Genomic DNA, 15,139 nt, shown 5'->3' with positions numbered 1-15,139 from the left:
CCAAAGCAAATCCAGTTTATCACTCTTGTTTACAAGCTCACACGAAATGGCACAATCACTGTCCATTCCTGACTCTTATGAGGGCCTGGATCTTACCCACATACATATCGCCCACCACCCACCACAGTCACCAACGGCAACACCTATTGTGATCATAAGACTCAACCGCCCAGAGAAAAACAATGCCTTTACGCCGCAGATGGCAAACAGCCTAGAGACTGCATATCACTTATTTCACCGTGATCCACGTGTCAAAGTTGTCGTCTTGACAGGCGTAGGTCGGATGTTTTGTGCAGGCTCGGACCTGGAAATTGGGTTTGGAAACGGAGAAGGTAGAGCCAGTGATTTTCGGGACATGTAAGTCAACCAGACCAAAAGTACGTTGTTCAGATTGACGCTGACGATCTAGTGGCGGTCGAGTGGCATTGGCCATGCATCGCTGTAGTAAGCCTACAATCGCCGCCCTCCAGGGCTCGGCCGTCGGCGTTGGAATGACAATGACACTGCCAGCGGCTATACGGTATGGTGATACTCTTTCATGTACTCGCGCCTACTAAACGTTCCAGAATCTGTCACGAGAGTAGTAAATACGGATTCGTCTTCACCAGACGCGGTCTCACGATCGAGTCCTGTGCTTCCTTCTTCTTACCTCGTTTGATTGGGCTTTCTAAAGCAATGGCTCTGATAACGACTGGTGGTGTACACCGCGGATCATCCAAGTACTTCGGCGACCTATTCACTGAGGTCTTGACTGATGCAGCTGCTGTTTTACCCCGAGCCCTGGATCTGGCACACGAAATGGTAGAAAATGTTAGTCCGCTCGCCTCCGCAATGAGTCGTGCTTTGATGTGGGAGGGATCTGAATCACCCGAAGGGGCACATCTTTTGGAATCGAAAGTGTTCCACCACATGACGGGTCAGAGGTTTGTTGGGTCGAGTTCCGCCAAAGCTGATCAGGGCTAACATGGAGTAGTGACTACAAGGAAGGTGTGAATTCGTTTTTGGAGAAGCGGAAGCCTCGCTTTCTCGCCGACCCGCACGGCATGGTTCCAGGGGATTATCCATGGTGGTCTGAGATTGACATCAGGGTTGACCGAGATAGTTCAAAGTCTAAGCTGTAGGATCTATGGATGTACCTACCATCTTCCATACTAGCCATATATGAATATGCTAAGCTAGCGTAAGATAACTATTATTTTCTTTAGATCTTCTTAGGCTGTGATTGCCATGGGTGGATTCCATGTCAAGTTGCTCCTGGTGATAAAGAAATGGATCTTTCTCGGGGCGGGCTTTTCCCCGAACAAGCCTCGTGGCAGAAGCAGCAGGGCAGCGCTCGCTCAACAATCGTGGTAATCGCAAGGCTGATGTGGTCAACGCCGGTTCTCAATACTGATTTTAGAGTGCTTCTATGGGCAATTTACGGTTACTCGACACCGAGTACCTGAGTGGTCAAGTTTTCAAAAGATTTATGATCCACTAAACTAACAAGAAACAGAGCTGAAACCGTATGTGTTGTGAGACCTGAGGAGAGAAGGAGAGAGAGTGTGTGAGAGAGAGCGAGTGAGTGAAAGCGAGAGATCTAGATCTATATAAGCCACCGGGGACCCGGCAAACCAGGCAAATACCGGCGCCGACGCCGACACAAACTGACGATGGATCTGACTTCATTTGATATAAATACAGCAAATCTCGATTCCAACAGCAACGAATGCGATTAAAACATTCCAGCCAACAGGGTGACTGTGGCACATCTCCAACATTCTACATCGACTTTCATATCTTTCACTGAGGGGGCATTCCTCAACTCTTCTCATTGAGTGCAATCAGGAAACATCAAATACCTGATTCAGGGCAACTTTCTCTGTTGCATCACCTATAGTGATGATTTGGACCTTACTTACCACTCAAAACTCTCCCACGAGTTCATGTAAGAGATCCTGGAGACCTCTCCTACCTGCAATCTGTGACTCTGTGGGCTAACTCATTCTAATTTTGCGTCTAGTTTTGACAAATGGTGATGGGCCTCATCACCTTGTCTGACATTTACGTACTGATATTGAATCACAAGCCCTACCACATAGATGGTATTGAGCTGATCCAAAAAAATGGATTCAAAGGAGTTTTGTGAGTGTTTTCCTCTTCCAGAATCATTCAAGCGCTGATTGAGTATGACATTTTCAGATTCGCAGGACTCACGACTGCTGAACCCGAAGTGAGAAAATCATTGAAGACGACACATTACGTCTCATACACGATATCTTCATTGCTGCAACTACCAAAGCCTATCAAAAATGCTGCAGCCTCCACCTTAAATCTGCGAGAGTGTAAGGCACGTCTGCCCACCTCGCAGAAAAACGCGCAGGCATACCTTGCCAGCGAGCTCGATGCTGCTCTTTTCTCTTACGTTCGCCTATGGCCTTATTTGCATTGATGAATTAGCACATCTGCTATCTGCAATCTGCTCTTCCATCCCCCCAGAAGCAGACTATGGGCATTTGACGTTCATTCTCAATACACCTTCCGCTTTCACATATTTCTTGTCCGGGAGGTGGCTAGGCAGGTGCCCGCGTGGCCTTGCTTAAAAGAATTCGCATTTCGAATGACTTGGTTGGAGGAAAAGGCACTACGTTCTCTTGCTACCTATAGGCAGATGAACTGAGAACCATGTGCGAGGATGGGTAGCAATGTACAACAAACACTGCTTGGTGGAGATTCTTCTCGACATGCCTCAATGCCCTTCCTTTGAGGTCTTGACACATAAGCCTTCGGATCATATGGGTGGAGGGAGTTCTTTTTACTATCTCGACACAACTACTTGTTGGTCGGTACAAGTTGGTGATGAGACAGGCCTACAAGGCACCCGGCAACAAGTCTTCGCGCCGTATTGAGACTCAATCAAAGGCGCACGATGATACAGGAACACAAATCACCAAAACTTTTGACGCCAACTCGAATCACATTGAGTCACTTTCCAAGTCGCAAGACATGAATCTACAATTTGGCGACTTTAAATGCCTCGGAGGCTCGTACGGGATGACAGTCAATATTATTGTCAACGACTGTCCGCAACCACCGGCCGATGGTGAGCCGAAGGTACCTTGGGTACATGAGCACAGTCTCGGCGAGTTCCATCACAGATATGAGGATGAGCTTCATGCTGCCTGAGAACAGCCAAAAACATGCACCACCATCATATTCATTTGATTTTAAGCAAATATGAAGAGAGCGTATCTCTCCACGCCCTAGCATATTCCGCGGGACTTGCGCTCGACGTTCAAACAGACACCCATCATACAGGAATTTTCAAAATTCGTGCTGCCTGAGCACAGTCAACAATATTCACCACCTTCAAACGCATTCCAGAAACCCCTTTACAAATCGCGATCGCTGCGTGTCCACAAAACATTTGACAAGCGCTGATATAATAAAATCGGAACCGCGACCCCAACCTCCAACACGCCGAAATGACAGGCACACACATGATGCCTTCTACCTACGGTTCTTGGGACTCGAAATTCAGTACTTTCGAGCTCTATCAGCTTCCATCCCCAGTGAAACAGTCGGCGCGCAAGGCGTTTTCGACCCAGTGGCGTGTTTCCCTCTGCTTTCGTCCCAACTTGATTACTTTGGGGCTCCATCCACTCTCCCTTCTATGGAGACACCTCAGACCGAGGGGCCATTGCAAAAGTGGACAAGGCTCTTCTCTTTTCGAATAGCTTCGATCATTCGGGCTTGCCTCTTGAAACTTTATCCCTGAAGAGTGGAAAAGGTATCTCCAAGTTAGAGAGAGACACAGATGAACACGAAAATCGATCAGGGGCTAGGGAAATCCATGGATAGAGAAGCCTTTTTTCTTTTCTTTTCACTTCATTTTCAACAGGAGATTGTACATGAATACCTACTATAGTACAGTAGCGAACATCCCTCGTAGCAAATGTAAGCATACCTCACATAGTACAGCAGTCCGCAGATCAAATCACCAAACCCAAGCCCCTCAGGCGCAAAACATTCATGACCTCCCCCTCTGACCTACATAGTCACATTTCCCAAAATTCAAATATCGAAACTCACCAGAGAACTCCCGCACGCGGCGCGGAACGAACTACGACTGGCCGCCAAGCAACGCTCCACGACGGGCAGTTAGGGCACGTGCATGGGATCGACATATATAGACTCTCAGCCAATCTCTCCATACTTCCCTACTTATATCATATACAAAACCACCTTTACACCTAAACCCTCACTATGCATTCTCATTCCCATTCTCACCCATGGCTCCCAACACCCTCGAATTCCAATTCCCCAATACCCTCAGAGGAAAGAAGATCCTCCTAGCAACCGAATCATGGGGCCCCGTCAACGGCGTCTCCCGCACAACAAGGAGTCTAGTCGAGTATCTACGCGCAAACGGCGCAGACCTAACTCTCGTCGCCCCCTTCTTCAAAGGAAAACACTCCTCATCCCCATCTGAGCTCCGTCTCCCAGGCTGTCCACTCCCTTACAATCCAGACCTAACAGTCGTCTACCCATTCCATCTACAAGATATCTTCTCAACATTCACACCAGACCTCATTTACCTCGCAAGCCCCGCCTCGCTGGGCTTCCAGATGTTATTGCAGATAAGACAACTGCGCAATCCCCCACCAGTCCTACTAAACTTCCAAACCGATCTCTCCGCCTACGCGGAGATAATGCTCCCGTCTCCACTGGATCGATTCGGTGTTTGGCTCTTGGGGACAGTACAGGGATTCCTTTTTCGAACACCCGCCGTACAAACCATCTTCTACCCTTGCTCTGATATCAAAGGGTATTTGGAAAGTGTACGGGCACCGAGCGATCGACTAGTGAGACTTGGACGAGGCGTCGACACGACATTATTCAGTCCGTCGCGCCGAGACGAGAATTTTCGAAAAATGATCGCGCCACAGGGCGAGATAATTCTCCTCACAGTATGTCGGATCGCGCCTGAGAAAGGATTCGAATTTCTAGCGCGGGTCGCAGAGAGACTCGTGCAAGAGAAAGTGGCGTTTAAGCTGGTTGTTGTTGGTGGGAATCGGAATCCAGTTGTTGAAGATAGGGTGCAGAGGTTATTTGACCCTGTCCGGGATCGAGTTATCTTCACCGGGTTCATGACTGGCGATGCGCTTTCGAGAGCTTACGCTTCAGCGGATTTGTTCTTGCATTGTTCTATCACTGAGACCTTTGGTCTGGTCGTTCTTGAAGCGATGGCGAGTGGAGTTCCGGTCATTGCGCGCGATCAAGGCGGGCCTTCGGATGTTATTCAGCATGGTCGGACGGGGTATTTGGTTCCGCCGCGGGATCTGGAGGGTTTCGTTCATTTGATTCGAGACGTGACGGGGGATCGAGCTTTGAGGGCGGATCTTGCGGTGGCGGCGAGGGGGTATGCGGATGATACGACGTGGGAGAAGATTAATTGTCGGGCTGCTAGGCATATGGCGGCGGTGCTGTCGCATGCGGATCAGGAGTCGCAGGTTCAGAGACGTGTGGCGAGGCCTGGTGTTATTGGGGGGTTCTTTGAGCAGCTTCGTTTGATGCTTGCGGTTGGATTGGTGTATTTCATGTGGCTGATCTCTGTTGTTCCGTTGATTGTTCATGGGAATCGGTTCTTGCCTCGTGCTTGGCAGGCTCTGCAGGGTCAGTTTCAGGGGACGCGGCCGTTGCGCAGTTGATGCAATTAATAGTTAGATTACTTACCTTGTTAATATGATGATTGATGTCTTCCATGGTTGAACGGGTTCGATCAAGCGAGTTGTCAAGCGAGTTTCAGAGCCGCGCTGCGGTACCACGTCCCCAGAGACCAGATGATATGAAGCAAAAGACAGAAAGGAGAAGAAACGACCAAAGATTTCAGAAATAGATGATATTAGTCTGCAAGAGTCTTGGCTAGCTTGCGCAAAGGGAAATAACAAGAGGGATATCACCCATCTCACAGTCTCACTGGCTCCGTGTCCCGACGGACGAGAACATGTCCCTCGGTCACCAAGGAGTTCTTGCACGAACGGCCAGCCGCAAAGTCAGACAGATTCCCAAGCGTAACACCCGAAATCTCCTCAAGAGCCTCCCGAGTAAAGAATCCCTGATGCCCACAAATCAAAACATTGTGAAAGGTCATCAACCGCATCAACACATCATCCTCAATAATCTCACCAGAGTGATCATTGTAAAAAAGCTCGCCTTCAGCCTCATACACATCCAGCGCCAGCCCACCAAGCTGCTTCGTCTTCAGCGCCTGGATCACAGCAGCGGTATCAATAAGCCCGCCCCTCGACGTATTAACCAGCAACGCACCCGGCCGAATCTTCCCCAACGTCTCCTCATTAATGAGATGCTTCGTCCCCTCCGTCAACGGACAATGCAAGCTCACAATATGACTCTCCCCCAACAACACATCCAGCTCAACAAGCTCTCCAAACTGCCGGAACTCATCCCCGGCAAACGGATCAAACGCCAACAACCGACATCCAAACCCATGAAAGATCCTCGCAGCCGCCATCCCAATCCTCCCCACACCAACGATGCCAACCGTCTTGCCGTACAGCGTATTCCCCAATAACCCCTCGATATTAAAATTACCTTCTCGCACACGGTTGTACGCGCGATGCGTCTTGCGATTCAGCGTCTGGATCAACGCGACTGCGAACTCCGCCACGGCTTCGGGTGAGTAGGCCGGGACATTTGCGACGAAGAGGCCTAGTTCTTCTGCTGTTGGGAGGTGGACATGATTGAAGCCTGCGCAGCGGAGGAGGATTGCGCGGACGCCGTAGGCGTGTAGGGCTTGCAGGACGGGCTTGTCTAGAGTGTCGTTTACGAAGACGCAGATTGCGTCGCAGCCTTGGGCGAGGGACACTGTTTCTTCGGATAGGGAGAAGGCGTGGAAGTCGATTTTGCAGAGGTCTTTGAAGTGCGCGTCGCGAACTTGCTCTAGATAGGTGCGATCGTAGGATTTGGCGCTAAAGACTGCTAGCTTCATGGTGTATAATCCGTAGTCCGTAGTTGATACCAGTTAGCTCTCAGTGTTTTCTTTTTCTTTTTCTTCTTTCCTTTTTCCTTTTGGCTTTCAGATTGAGTTTCTGATTTCTGGGTTAGCTGTTGTTCAAAACTCCGCGCTGTGATCTCAAGTCATGACGACATGAGATCCGGGGAATTCCTCCCGAGAGCTGCACGCGACCGGTTCTGGACGAAAGTGCCGTGCGTTCAAATGCCGTACTTCTGTTCCCCGGTTCAGATCGACTGCTACCACCCGCATTCTCAGGGAAACGACCATTGGTCCCCCGGGCAAGGGATCTTGCAGGGGGGTACAACCGGAATGAGCGTGAGGTTCTGAAACCGGACCCGATGGCAATGTTTCCTCGAACAGCCTCTTTCGCTCGAGCTCCGACCATCTGCAACGTGCGACCGGGGGTTTACTAGCGCCTCACACTTGTGTTCAGCCCAGAAGGGACTAATGGCCGAAGTTTCGCCTTCCACACGCCTCCCAGCCCTTCGAGCCGTTCTAGAGGATGGAGCCATCGAAGACAATATTGGCATTACCGGAGCGGTGATTGGTGGCGGAATGTTTTAGCGCGGAAGAAGAGAAGGAAGTGGAACTGCCGCGCGCAGACCGGAGTTGTGGAATCCCGGAGACCTCCCAGCGGATGAATGGCGGAAGATCAGTGGTGGAGGAGTCCTGTGGATGTCTGCAGTGGAGTGTCTCCGAGTCTTGACCCGAAAAGACAGGCCGGCCCGATGGCCAATGGTAGTCGGCCAATAGGACAATCCAGATCGAAGCGCACCAATCAGCCGTCGATGATAAGAGGTCAACGCCACAGCTTGCCTGATTGGTCACTAGCGGCGGACTAGTGAACCCTCGACAGGAAGGAGCGACTCTCTCACATTCCTCTTTTTGGGTTGCTTCACCGTTCTTTCCTTTTTTCTTTTTTTTTTTTTTTTTCTTTCGTCGCAGGTCAAGTCCGTTGGAGGCTGAGCAGACCACGGGAACACTTCCTACATACTGCATATCAGTAGGGTGGACGGAGTACTCCGTTCTCCATACTCCATACTCCATACTCTACCTCGGTTCCTCCAATATCGAACATAATGTAACTCCGACCCAAAACTAAATTATTATGGGGCAGTCCACTCATAAAAGTGGGGAGTAAAGCGTAGCAAGAAAGCCGTCATGGATGCCGGTAAGAATCCTAGTCGAACTCTTTTCGAATCCAACCAGATTCAAAATAGACAATAACTCACTAACTAGGGTTATCTATGACCTAAACGATCTTTCTCCAAACATACACATCACAACAAGCGGTCAATAGGCCGGGTATTTATGATCTCATGTCGTGAGGCACGGAAGTGATCCGGTGGAAAGGTACATGCGGAGGGACACGGGCCACTGTACATGAGGGTGACCTGGCCCCTGCAACGTGCAATATTGGGGATGGAAGTACTCGGATGTCACTTCAATACCTCTCTCTCTCCAGTCCATTCTACAGTTGTATCCCTTTTCTTCACCTCCTTTTTAAACCCATTTGGCACATGCGAATATTAAAGTACCTCTATGACCTGCGAGAGGTCCAGATCTATTCTATTCTACTCTCTCCTAAAAACTCCCACACTTAGCGATTTGTAAACAACACTGTTCACCCGTTCTCCAACTTTCTCCACTTAAACCGTTCCCGTCTCTCCTCGGCCACTTACCGTTCATCTGTTTGCCTCTTTCCTCCGGCTGAACGGCCTTTTCATGATCGCCGATAATTTAGTGCTCCTTATTTGCCCCTCTATACAATTAAAGCATGCCCGCTGGTATACTTCGTTCAACTTCACCTTGAACTCCCCGAGCTTACCTTCCGACTTTCCGATTTCTGACCTTGTTTTCCTCTCTACTCTACTCTCTACTCTCTACTCTCTACTCTCTACTCTCTACTCTCTACTCTCTACTCTCTACTCTCTCTCGCCTTATTACCTTTCTACTTCTTCCTCTTCTCTACTCCTCTCTCTCTCCTCTCTACAACTATTCAACATGGCCACTCACGTTATGACCTCAACCCCGAGTCAGATCTCTGTCTACGGACAGCCATCTCCCACCAACTCCGCCAATAATTCTGCCACCAATACGCCCTCCAATAATTCCCCCACCTCCCCACGCATGGCCACCGCCTCGCTGCACCAACTGCCCCTGCAGTCGCGCCAGCTGCGTCCTCTCAAGGGCCCGCTCTACGTCCCCGCCGCCCTGCGTCCAACCGAGCGTCCCCAGAAGTCGTCCCCCATCACGCCTCCCCGCAGCGTGCACGGCTCCCTCGACAGTCTGAACGAGGACGTCGAGCCCATCAGTCGTCGCTCCACCATGGAAAGCCAGTCCAGCGGTATCAGCCAGGTCGCTCAGCACGAGTTGATGAAGATCGAGGATCTGGGCGAAGTCACCGGTCAACCGACCCGCGAGCACTGGAAAGTGAGTATCTCGAATTCCTCTTCTCTTTTTTCCTTTTTTTCCAATGTCCAATTCCCGTCCTTGCACTACTTATAAGCATTGGAACTTGCGATTACGCAGTTCTCAATGCAAATGTCGTCTAAGCTCGTCATTTCATGGCGTGCTTGTCTTCTACTCTACACTACCCTACCCTACCCTCCTCATCCACTAGCTCCCATCACATCGCATCGCAACTCATTCTCTACAATTACAATACTAACAAAACCCCAGGCCGACTCCGCCTCTTCAAACTGCGACTCCCCAACCTGTCGCTCCTCTTTTGGAATCTTTCTCCGTCGCCACCACTGTCGTCACTGCGGCCACGTTTTCTGCGCCTCCCACACCCCGCACCTCGTCCCCCTGGATCAAAACGCCCGCTTCCACCCAGAAGGCGTCCCCTCACGTGCCTGTGATCTCTGCTGGAGCGCTCACCAGCGCTGGGAGGAAACTCGCTCCGACCGTCTGAATAAAATCCAGAATAACATGGACGCTCAAGTCGGTGTCTCCGTGCCTGACTCGGAACATATTGAGAACCAGGAGTCGAAGGCTCAGTCTACTGAGGTTGCTGCCTCGGTTCCTCGTGACTGGAACTGGAGTACTTTTTAAATTAAAAAGTGCTGAGGTTGTGGTCAGCGGGTTCTGATGCAGCTTGAATACGTTTTTTTTTTCGTTTCTGTCATGCTCGCGTGACTGTTTTTTTTTCTTTTCTCTTTCTTTTTTTGTCTCGTCTCTGGCGATTATGGGTTTGGCGTTTGCCCTGGTGGGCTGCTTGTTTCCTTTGTCTTGGTCACTACGGCGCATTATGTCTAGATGGTTTGTCGGCCCTTGGAGGCTATGCTTTTTTGCTTGCGTTGATCAGGATACCCCGTCGGTTCATGGTGTTTTCTTTTTATTTTTCTCTTTTTTCTTTTCTGCGCTATGTCTCCTGATCTCTATCGGTCGTGATTTCTATCTTGACGATTTCCTTCGATCTGAATCTGAATCAATGATATTGAATTTATGTCTATTCCCTTAGTTATACCGTACACGTAGTTTCCATTTCGTCAAGGTACTCAGTACTGAGTACTCCATAACGCTTGTTCAGGATGCATAGTCAATTCCCACTACATTAACCCAACTTCAATCCTCTTGTACATCCCCAAATGCTCAATCCCCTCCTCATCCCACCTCCCAAGCTCCTCATCAACCACAAACCCAAGCCTCCCATACATCCCCTCAACATCAACCTGAGCATGAACAAGCACCAAACCCCTCCAACAACCCCCTTTATTCTCAATCCCAGCCTCAACCTCCCTACAATGCCCAGCAGCCCACCCCAACGCAGTCTCCACTAACATCCTCCCAAGTCCCCGGCCACGGTACATCGGCACGATCGCCACACGAGTTAACTTAACGCACGGCTCCTCAACCCCTTTCTGCAGCGCTTCTTCAGGCGCGTGGGTCTGAGGCGGGGGCACAAGGCGGATCGTCCCCACCGCTGTGGTCCCGTCGTATAGGACCCAGTGCCAGCTGCGGGCGTCGTCGGTGTCGATCTCGGTTTCCGCGGAACAGCTTTGTTCGGTTATGAAGACGGAATAGCGGATTGCGAGGGCGTCGTTTAGGACCGGGGGGTTTTGAGGGGGGTTTGTGTTTGTGGGGGTTGGGAGGGTTAGGGGGGTTAGGCCTGGGGGTTGTTGGAGGCGGGTTGTGTACGAGTAGGTTGGGGTTGGCATTTTGGTTTGGATTGGAATTGGAGGGTGGATGTTGGGGTGCGTGTACAAAGTAAGTTCTGTATGGCTTTTTTTAAAATTAGTCGTGGAGATTAAGTATTGTTTCTATTATCGTTTTTCCCGTCGGTTAAACCTTGGGGAATATTGCCGCGGAGATTGGAAACGTAAAGATTGGCATACTCCAAGTAGACCCGAGGACGGGATATCTCTGGAGTATACGGATTACAATGCTATACGATTCGAAGATTGTATTTCAAGACAAATATCATTCCAATATTCACAATAAATGTACAGTCCAAGTCCACGTAGAGGCCTATATGTCCATGTCTAGTCCCCGATGTATACACAATGCAAACAAAACAAACACACCCGATATCACCGCGCAAATCCCAAATTTCACCCACCAACACGCGATGTCCCTCTACTTCGACGCAGTCGCAATCCTAACCGCCCCCTCCTCCGGCGGCTCCTTCAAATCCCGAATCTACAGCGCCAGAAACCTACGCGCCTCCCCAGCCCAAATCTATGCGCTAACCACCGAAGCCGCAAAATGGGACACCGTCCTCGCGGACGTGATTGACAAATCGGGAATCCTAACTCTCGAACGGAAGGTGAATTAACCCCATGCCCCAATTAAGCTTAAGCTCCACGAAAAACTAATAACTGACCAATCAGCTCTCTCCCCTTCTCGCCCTCCTCCTCGTTCACGACCATCTCCTTGCTAAAAAGGGCATTGCGGCGCCGGCTACGCATACGCTTCGCCAATGCGTTGAGCGACACAAGGCCAGACTGAAAGCTGAATTTACCAAAGCGCGCGTCCGCCGCGGCTGTGCGAATATCGAAGAATTCAAGCGCGCCGTTCTTCGCGAGAAGAGGGCTGCGGATGGAACGAGTCATTTCGTATACCCGCGGTGGGTGCGTGTGAATAATATTCGCACGACGCTGGAAGAGCAGCTCGCTACGACGTTCAAGGCTTATCGACGTGTAGAGAAATTGTCTGATCTTGCGACGGAGGAAGAGCGAAAGCCTGAGCCGAGATTATTCATTGATCCCAATATCCCTGATTTGGTAGCTGTGCCTTTTGGTGCGGATTTCACTTCTTCGTCTGCGTATAAGAATGGTGAGATCATTCTTCAGGATAAGGCTTCTTGTTTCCCTGCGTATTTGCTTTTGGGAGATCGGGGATCTGTCGATGCTTGGGAAGGTGATTTGGTGGATGGGTGTGCTGCGCCGGGGAACAAGACTACGCATTTGGCTTCGCTTCTAGCTAAGCAGCAAAAGGGGAAGAAGAAGAAGGGTGGTCAGAAGATCTTTTCTATGGATGCGTCGACGGTGCGATCGAAGACGTTGGCGAAGATGGTCGGGCTTGCTGGGGCGGACTCTGTTACCGTCTTACAAGGTCAAGACTTCCTTGCTCTGGATCATGAAGATGAGCGCTTCGCCAACGTCACTGGACTTCTTCTCGACCCCAGTTGTTCCGGTAGTGGTATCATTGGCCGCGACGAGGTTCCGCAGTTCACATTACCCGTGACGCAGCCGAAGGGTCCCAAGTCTCATGGAAAGAAGCGCAAGCGCGAGGACGACGACGAGGGTTCGAAAGCAACGCCTGGAGCCCCACAGGCGGAGCCAACGGATGAAAATGATATTCCCGATGGTACCATTGACCCGGAGCGTCTGACCAAGCTTTCCAGCATTCAAGCCAGGATCGTTGAGCATGCTCTGGGTTTCCCGAATGCTACTCACGTCACGTACAGTACGTGTTCGATCCATTTGATCGAGAATGAAGGTGTTGTGGCGCGGATTCTGGGAACTCGGGTTGCGAAGGAGCGTGGTTGGCGTCTCCTTCGGCGTGATGAACAGCCTGATGGATTGCGGAAGTGGAGTAAGCGTGGTGTTCGCGAGGAACATCCGGCTGAGGGTGAGACTGGGCCGTCGGGCTCGGTTGATCTTCCAGATGAGGCGTTGGAGGCATGTATTCGGTCGTGGCAGGGTGATGCAGAGGGTCTTGGTGGATTCTTCGTTGCTGGATTTGTCCGTGACTCTGCTCTCGCCACTGCGCCGGTTCAAGAGACTGAACAAAATGGTGAAACCGAGATGCTCGTCGAGGACGAAGCGAATGCCGAGGATGATGATGAAGAGGATGCAGATGAAGAGGACTGGGGAGGCTTCTCGGATTAGACAAAAAAAAATTAACACTGCGCAGGCTGGATCCTGCGACTGGCATTTGTTCATATATTCGTTCTAGTATAATTCTATGTCCCCCTACAAGAACTTCCGTGAGCGATTTCGGACTTTCAGGCTGGTGTAAACGTCCAGTTTGTCCGCGACCAGGACAACCTCGTATCCACCGCGAGCGTGCATTACCTGCACTCTCCATTGTCCTGTACGAACAATCCAAGGAGACCCGCCGAGCTCTGAAATTGATCGTGATCGTTTAGCCGGGGGCCCTGCAGCATCATCTCCGGCCGCATTCAGCTGGCCCGGTTCACCATCAATAGTCAGATCGACTTCGCTATTTAAGCGGATCTTGATCGGGGGTTTTTGGCCCTGAAGCTGCGAGTCCAAGTTCATCTTCTTGGATATGGTTCCCAATAGACTAGTGATCCGTTGTTTGGTGAGACCAATGAAATCAACATACATGCTCTCATGATGAATGACACTGGCCTCCTCTCCAATTTCAAGCACCAGATCTGCGGCGTTCTCGTCCACGAAGGGTCGCTTGTAGCTCACCCAACCGTTCGTAGTGAAAGAACCCTTGTCGTCAAAAACGGGTTGAATCCCAGACGGTCGCACATCTTCCAATCGAATGACGATCTCCGGTCGCTGCGTGAAGGGGTTCGTGGTGATCTGATGCGGAATCAACTTCTGCTCCAAGCCACGCAGATGGAAGTATCGACAGTCGCGCAAGAGTGCCGCCCGGTGTTCCTCATTCCTGATATGAAGTGTATATCCCCTGAGAAGATGTAGGAGCTCATCGAATACGTCCGCTGACCGATTCGGTACGCTCGGGGGTACGATGGCGGGTGGACGGAGGAGGCCCTGGCGATCGAGACCTGGGAAGACCTCGGTGGGCGAAGCGAAGAATGCGGCGAAACCGAGTGTGAAGAAGTTTGGGGAGTCGCCGGGGCTGGAGAAAATGTCGCGCGGGATTTGGAAGTGCCGGTCGCCGATTTGGATGAAGCATTCTGATTCGAATAGCTGGGACATCAATCGGGGGACTAGTTTGTTTGATCAGTTGAGGGATATCCCAGGGATTGAAGAGTAGCTCTTACGGGTGTAGAATTGGGCGTCGGCGAAGAGTTTCACGAATTGCGCGCCGTCTTGCGGTCGGACATGGTAGCCTGTGGGTTGTCAGTCTTTTGGCGCGACGAATTGGATGTGATGGCGCTACCCTGTAGATGTCTGGCGATCTCGCGAAAAGTGGTTGGATCGCGATCGATGTATAGTGTTCTTATATTAGAGGCATCTTGGGTTTGGAGCAATTGGTCCTCGAAGAAGCGCGAGAAGTAGGAGGGAGCTATTGAGGGTCAGCGTAGTTCGCGAGCAGTAGTACAGCACATACCATCAGAGGCAAGGGAAGCGCCGGAGAGACGAAAGAGCTCGGAACCGATTTGGATGGGAAAGACCTTTTCGGTGGGCAAAGTGCATTTCTCCATTTTGTTGCAGACGGGAAGTGTTGAAGTTGGTGTTACCAGCGGCAGTCACCTGCTTCCCTGCGACCACTCTTCTTTCTTCCTCTCCTTCTTCTCCCTCCACCTTGCGCCACTCTGCTTCCCTGTTCCCTACTGACTCGCACATATTGAGGCGAATTTATTCACACCTGTCAGCACCTTGCATACTTCCATATCAACTTTGACGATGTTGGGATGTTCACATGGAAGGGGAGCTCGGCTGTCCCCGCATTGAACGGAGCATCCACCGATCTTGACCGATCTTGACCGAAATCGGATGGAACCCTCTT

At 50.8% G+C, this 15,139-nt stretch overlaps 8 protein-coding genes across 8 annotated transcripts; 5 read left to right on the top strand and 3 right to left on the bottom strand.

Moving 5' to 3' along the window:
* Positions 1 to 46: 46 nt before the first annotated feature.
* Positions 47 to 1,121, top strand: N7506_003545 (Enoyl-CoA hydratase AKT3-1; the record flags this gene model as incomplete). Its single annotated transcript, XM_056952840.1, has 4 exons — positions 47 to 357; positions 410 to 520; positions 567 to 923; positions 974 to 1,121. The coding sequence occupies 4 exons, from the start codon at positions 47 to 49 to the stop codon at positions 1,119 to 1,121; spliced, it is 927 nt and encodes a 308-aa protein (XP_056814532.1).
* A 1,717-nt stretch (positions 1,122 to 2,838) lies between these two features.
* N7506_003544 (uncharacterized protein) lies at positions 2,839 to 3,165 on the top strand (the record flags this gene model as incomplete). Its single annotated transcript, XM_056952839.1, has 1 exon — positions 2,839 to 3,165. One exon carries the CDS (start codon positions 2,839 to 2,841, stop codon positions 3,163 to 3,165), a length of 327 nt encoding a protein of 108 aa, XP_056814531.1.
* Positions 3,166 to 4,271: 1,106 nt separating this feature from the next.
* Positions 4,272 to 5,690, top strand: N7506_003543 (glycosyltransferase family 4 protein; the record flags this gene model as incomplete). The annotated part of the gene is made up of 1 exon (XM_056952838.1): positions 4,272 to 5,690. One exon carries the CDS (start codon positions 4,272 to 4,274, stop codon positions 5,688 to 5,690), a length of 1,419 nt encoding a protein of 472 aa, XP_056814530.1.
* Positions 5,691 to 5,947: 257 nt separating this feature from the next.
* N7506_003542 (2-hydroxyacid dehydrogenase) lies at positions 5,948 to 6,991 on the bottom strand (the record flags this gene model as incomplete). The annotated part of the gene is made up of 1 exon (XM_056952837.1): positions 5,948 to 6,991. One exon carries the CDS (start codon positions 6,989 to 6,991, stop codon positions 5,948 to 5,950), a length of 1,044 nt encoding a protein of 347 aa, XP_056814529.1.
* Positions 6,992 to 9,022: 2,031 nt separating this feature from the next.
* Positions 9,023 to 10,075, top strand: N7506_003541 (FYVE zinc finger domain-containing protein; the record flags this gene model as incomplete). The annotated part of the gene is made up of 2 exons (XM_056952836.1): positions 9,023 to 9,451; positions 9,701 to 10,075. The coding sequence occupies 2 exons, from the start codon at positions 9,023 to 9,025 to the stop codon at positions 10,073 to 10,075; spliced, it is 804 nt and encodes a 267-aa protein (XP_056814528.1).
* A 497-nt stretch (positions 10,076 to 10,572) lies between these two features.
* Positions 10,573 to 11,181, bottom strand: N7506_003540 (GNAT family N-acetyltransferase; the record flags this gene model as incomplete). The annotated part of the gene is made up of 1 exon (XM_056952835.1): positions 10,573 to 11,181. The coding sequence occupies one exon, from the start codon at positions 11,179 to 11,181 to the stop codon at positions 10,573 to 10,575; it is 609 nt and encodes a 202-aa protein (XP_056814527.1).
* A 410-nt stretch (positions 11,182 to 11,591) lies between these two features.
* N7506_003539 (rRNA (cytosine-C5-)-methyltransferase RCM1) lies at positions 11,592 to 13,356 on the top strand (the record flags this gene model as incomplete). Its single annotated transcript, XM_056952834.1, has 2 exons — positions 11,592 to 11,789; positions 11,854 to 13,356. 2 exons carry the CDS (start codon positions 11,592 to 11,594, stop codon positions 13,354 to 13,356), a joined length of 1,701 nt encoding a protein of 566 aa, XP_056814526.1.
* Positions 13,357 to 13,440: 84 nt separating this feature from the next.
* N7506_003538 (uncharacterized protein) lies at positions 13,441 to 14,834 on the bottom strand (the record flags this gene model as incomplete). Its single annotated transcript, XM_056952833.1, has 4 exons — positions 13,441 to 14,396; positions 14,451 to 14,519; positions 14,570 to 14,695; positions 14,741 to 14,834. The coding sequence occupies 4 exons, from the start codon at positions 14,832 to 14,834 to the stop codon at positions 13,441 to 13,443; spliced, it is 1,245 nt and encodes a 414-aa protein (XP_056814525.1).
* Between the last annotated feature and the right edge of the window lie 305 nt (positions 14,835 to 15,139).

Source organism: Penicillium brevicompactum, assembly GCF_028827555.1.
Source record: "Penicillium brevicompactum strain IBT 35665 chromosome Unknown utg000002l_segment0_segment0, whole genome shotgun sequence".
Lineage (NCBI taxonomy): Eukaryota > Fungi > Ascomycota > Eurotiomycetes > Eurotiales > Aspergillaceae > Penicillium > Penicillium brevicompactum.
Note: the sequence above shows the minus strand (reverse complement) of the source record. Positions and strands in the feature narration are given on the sequence as shown.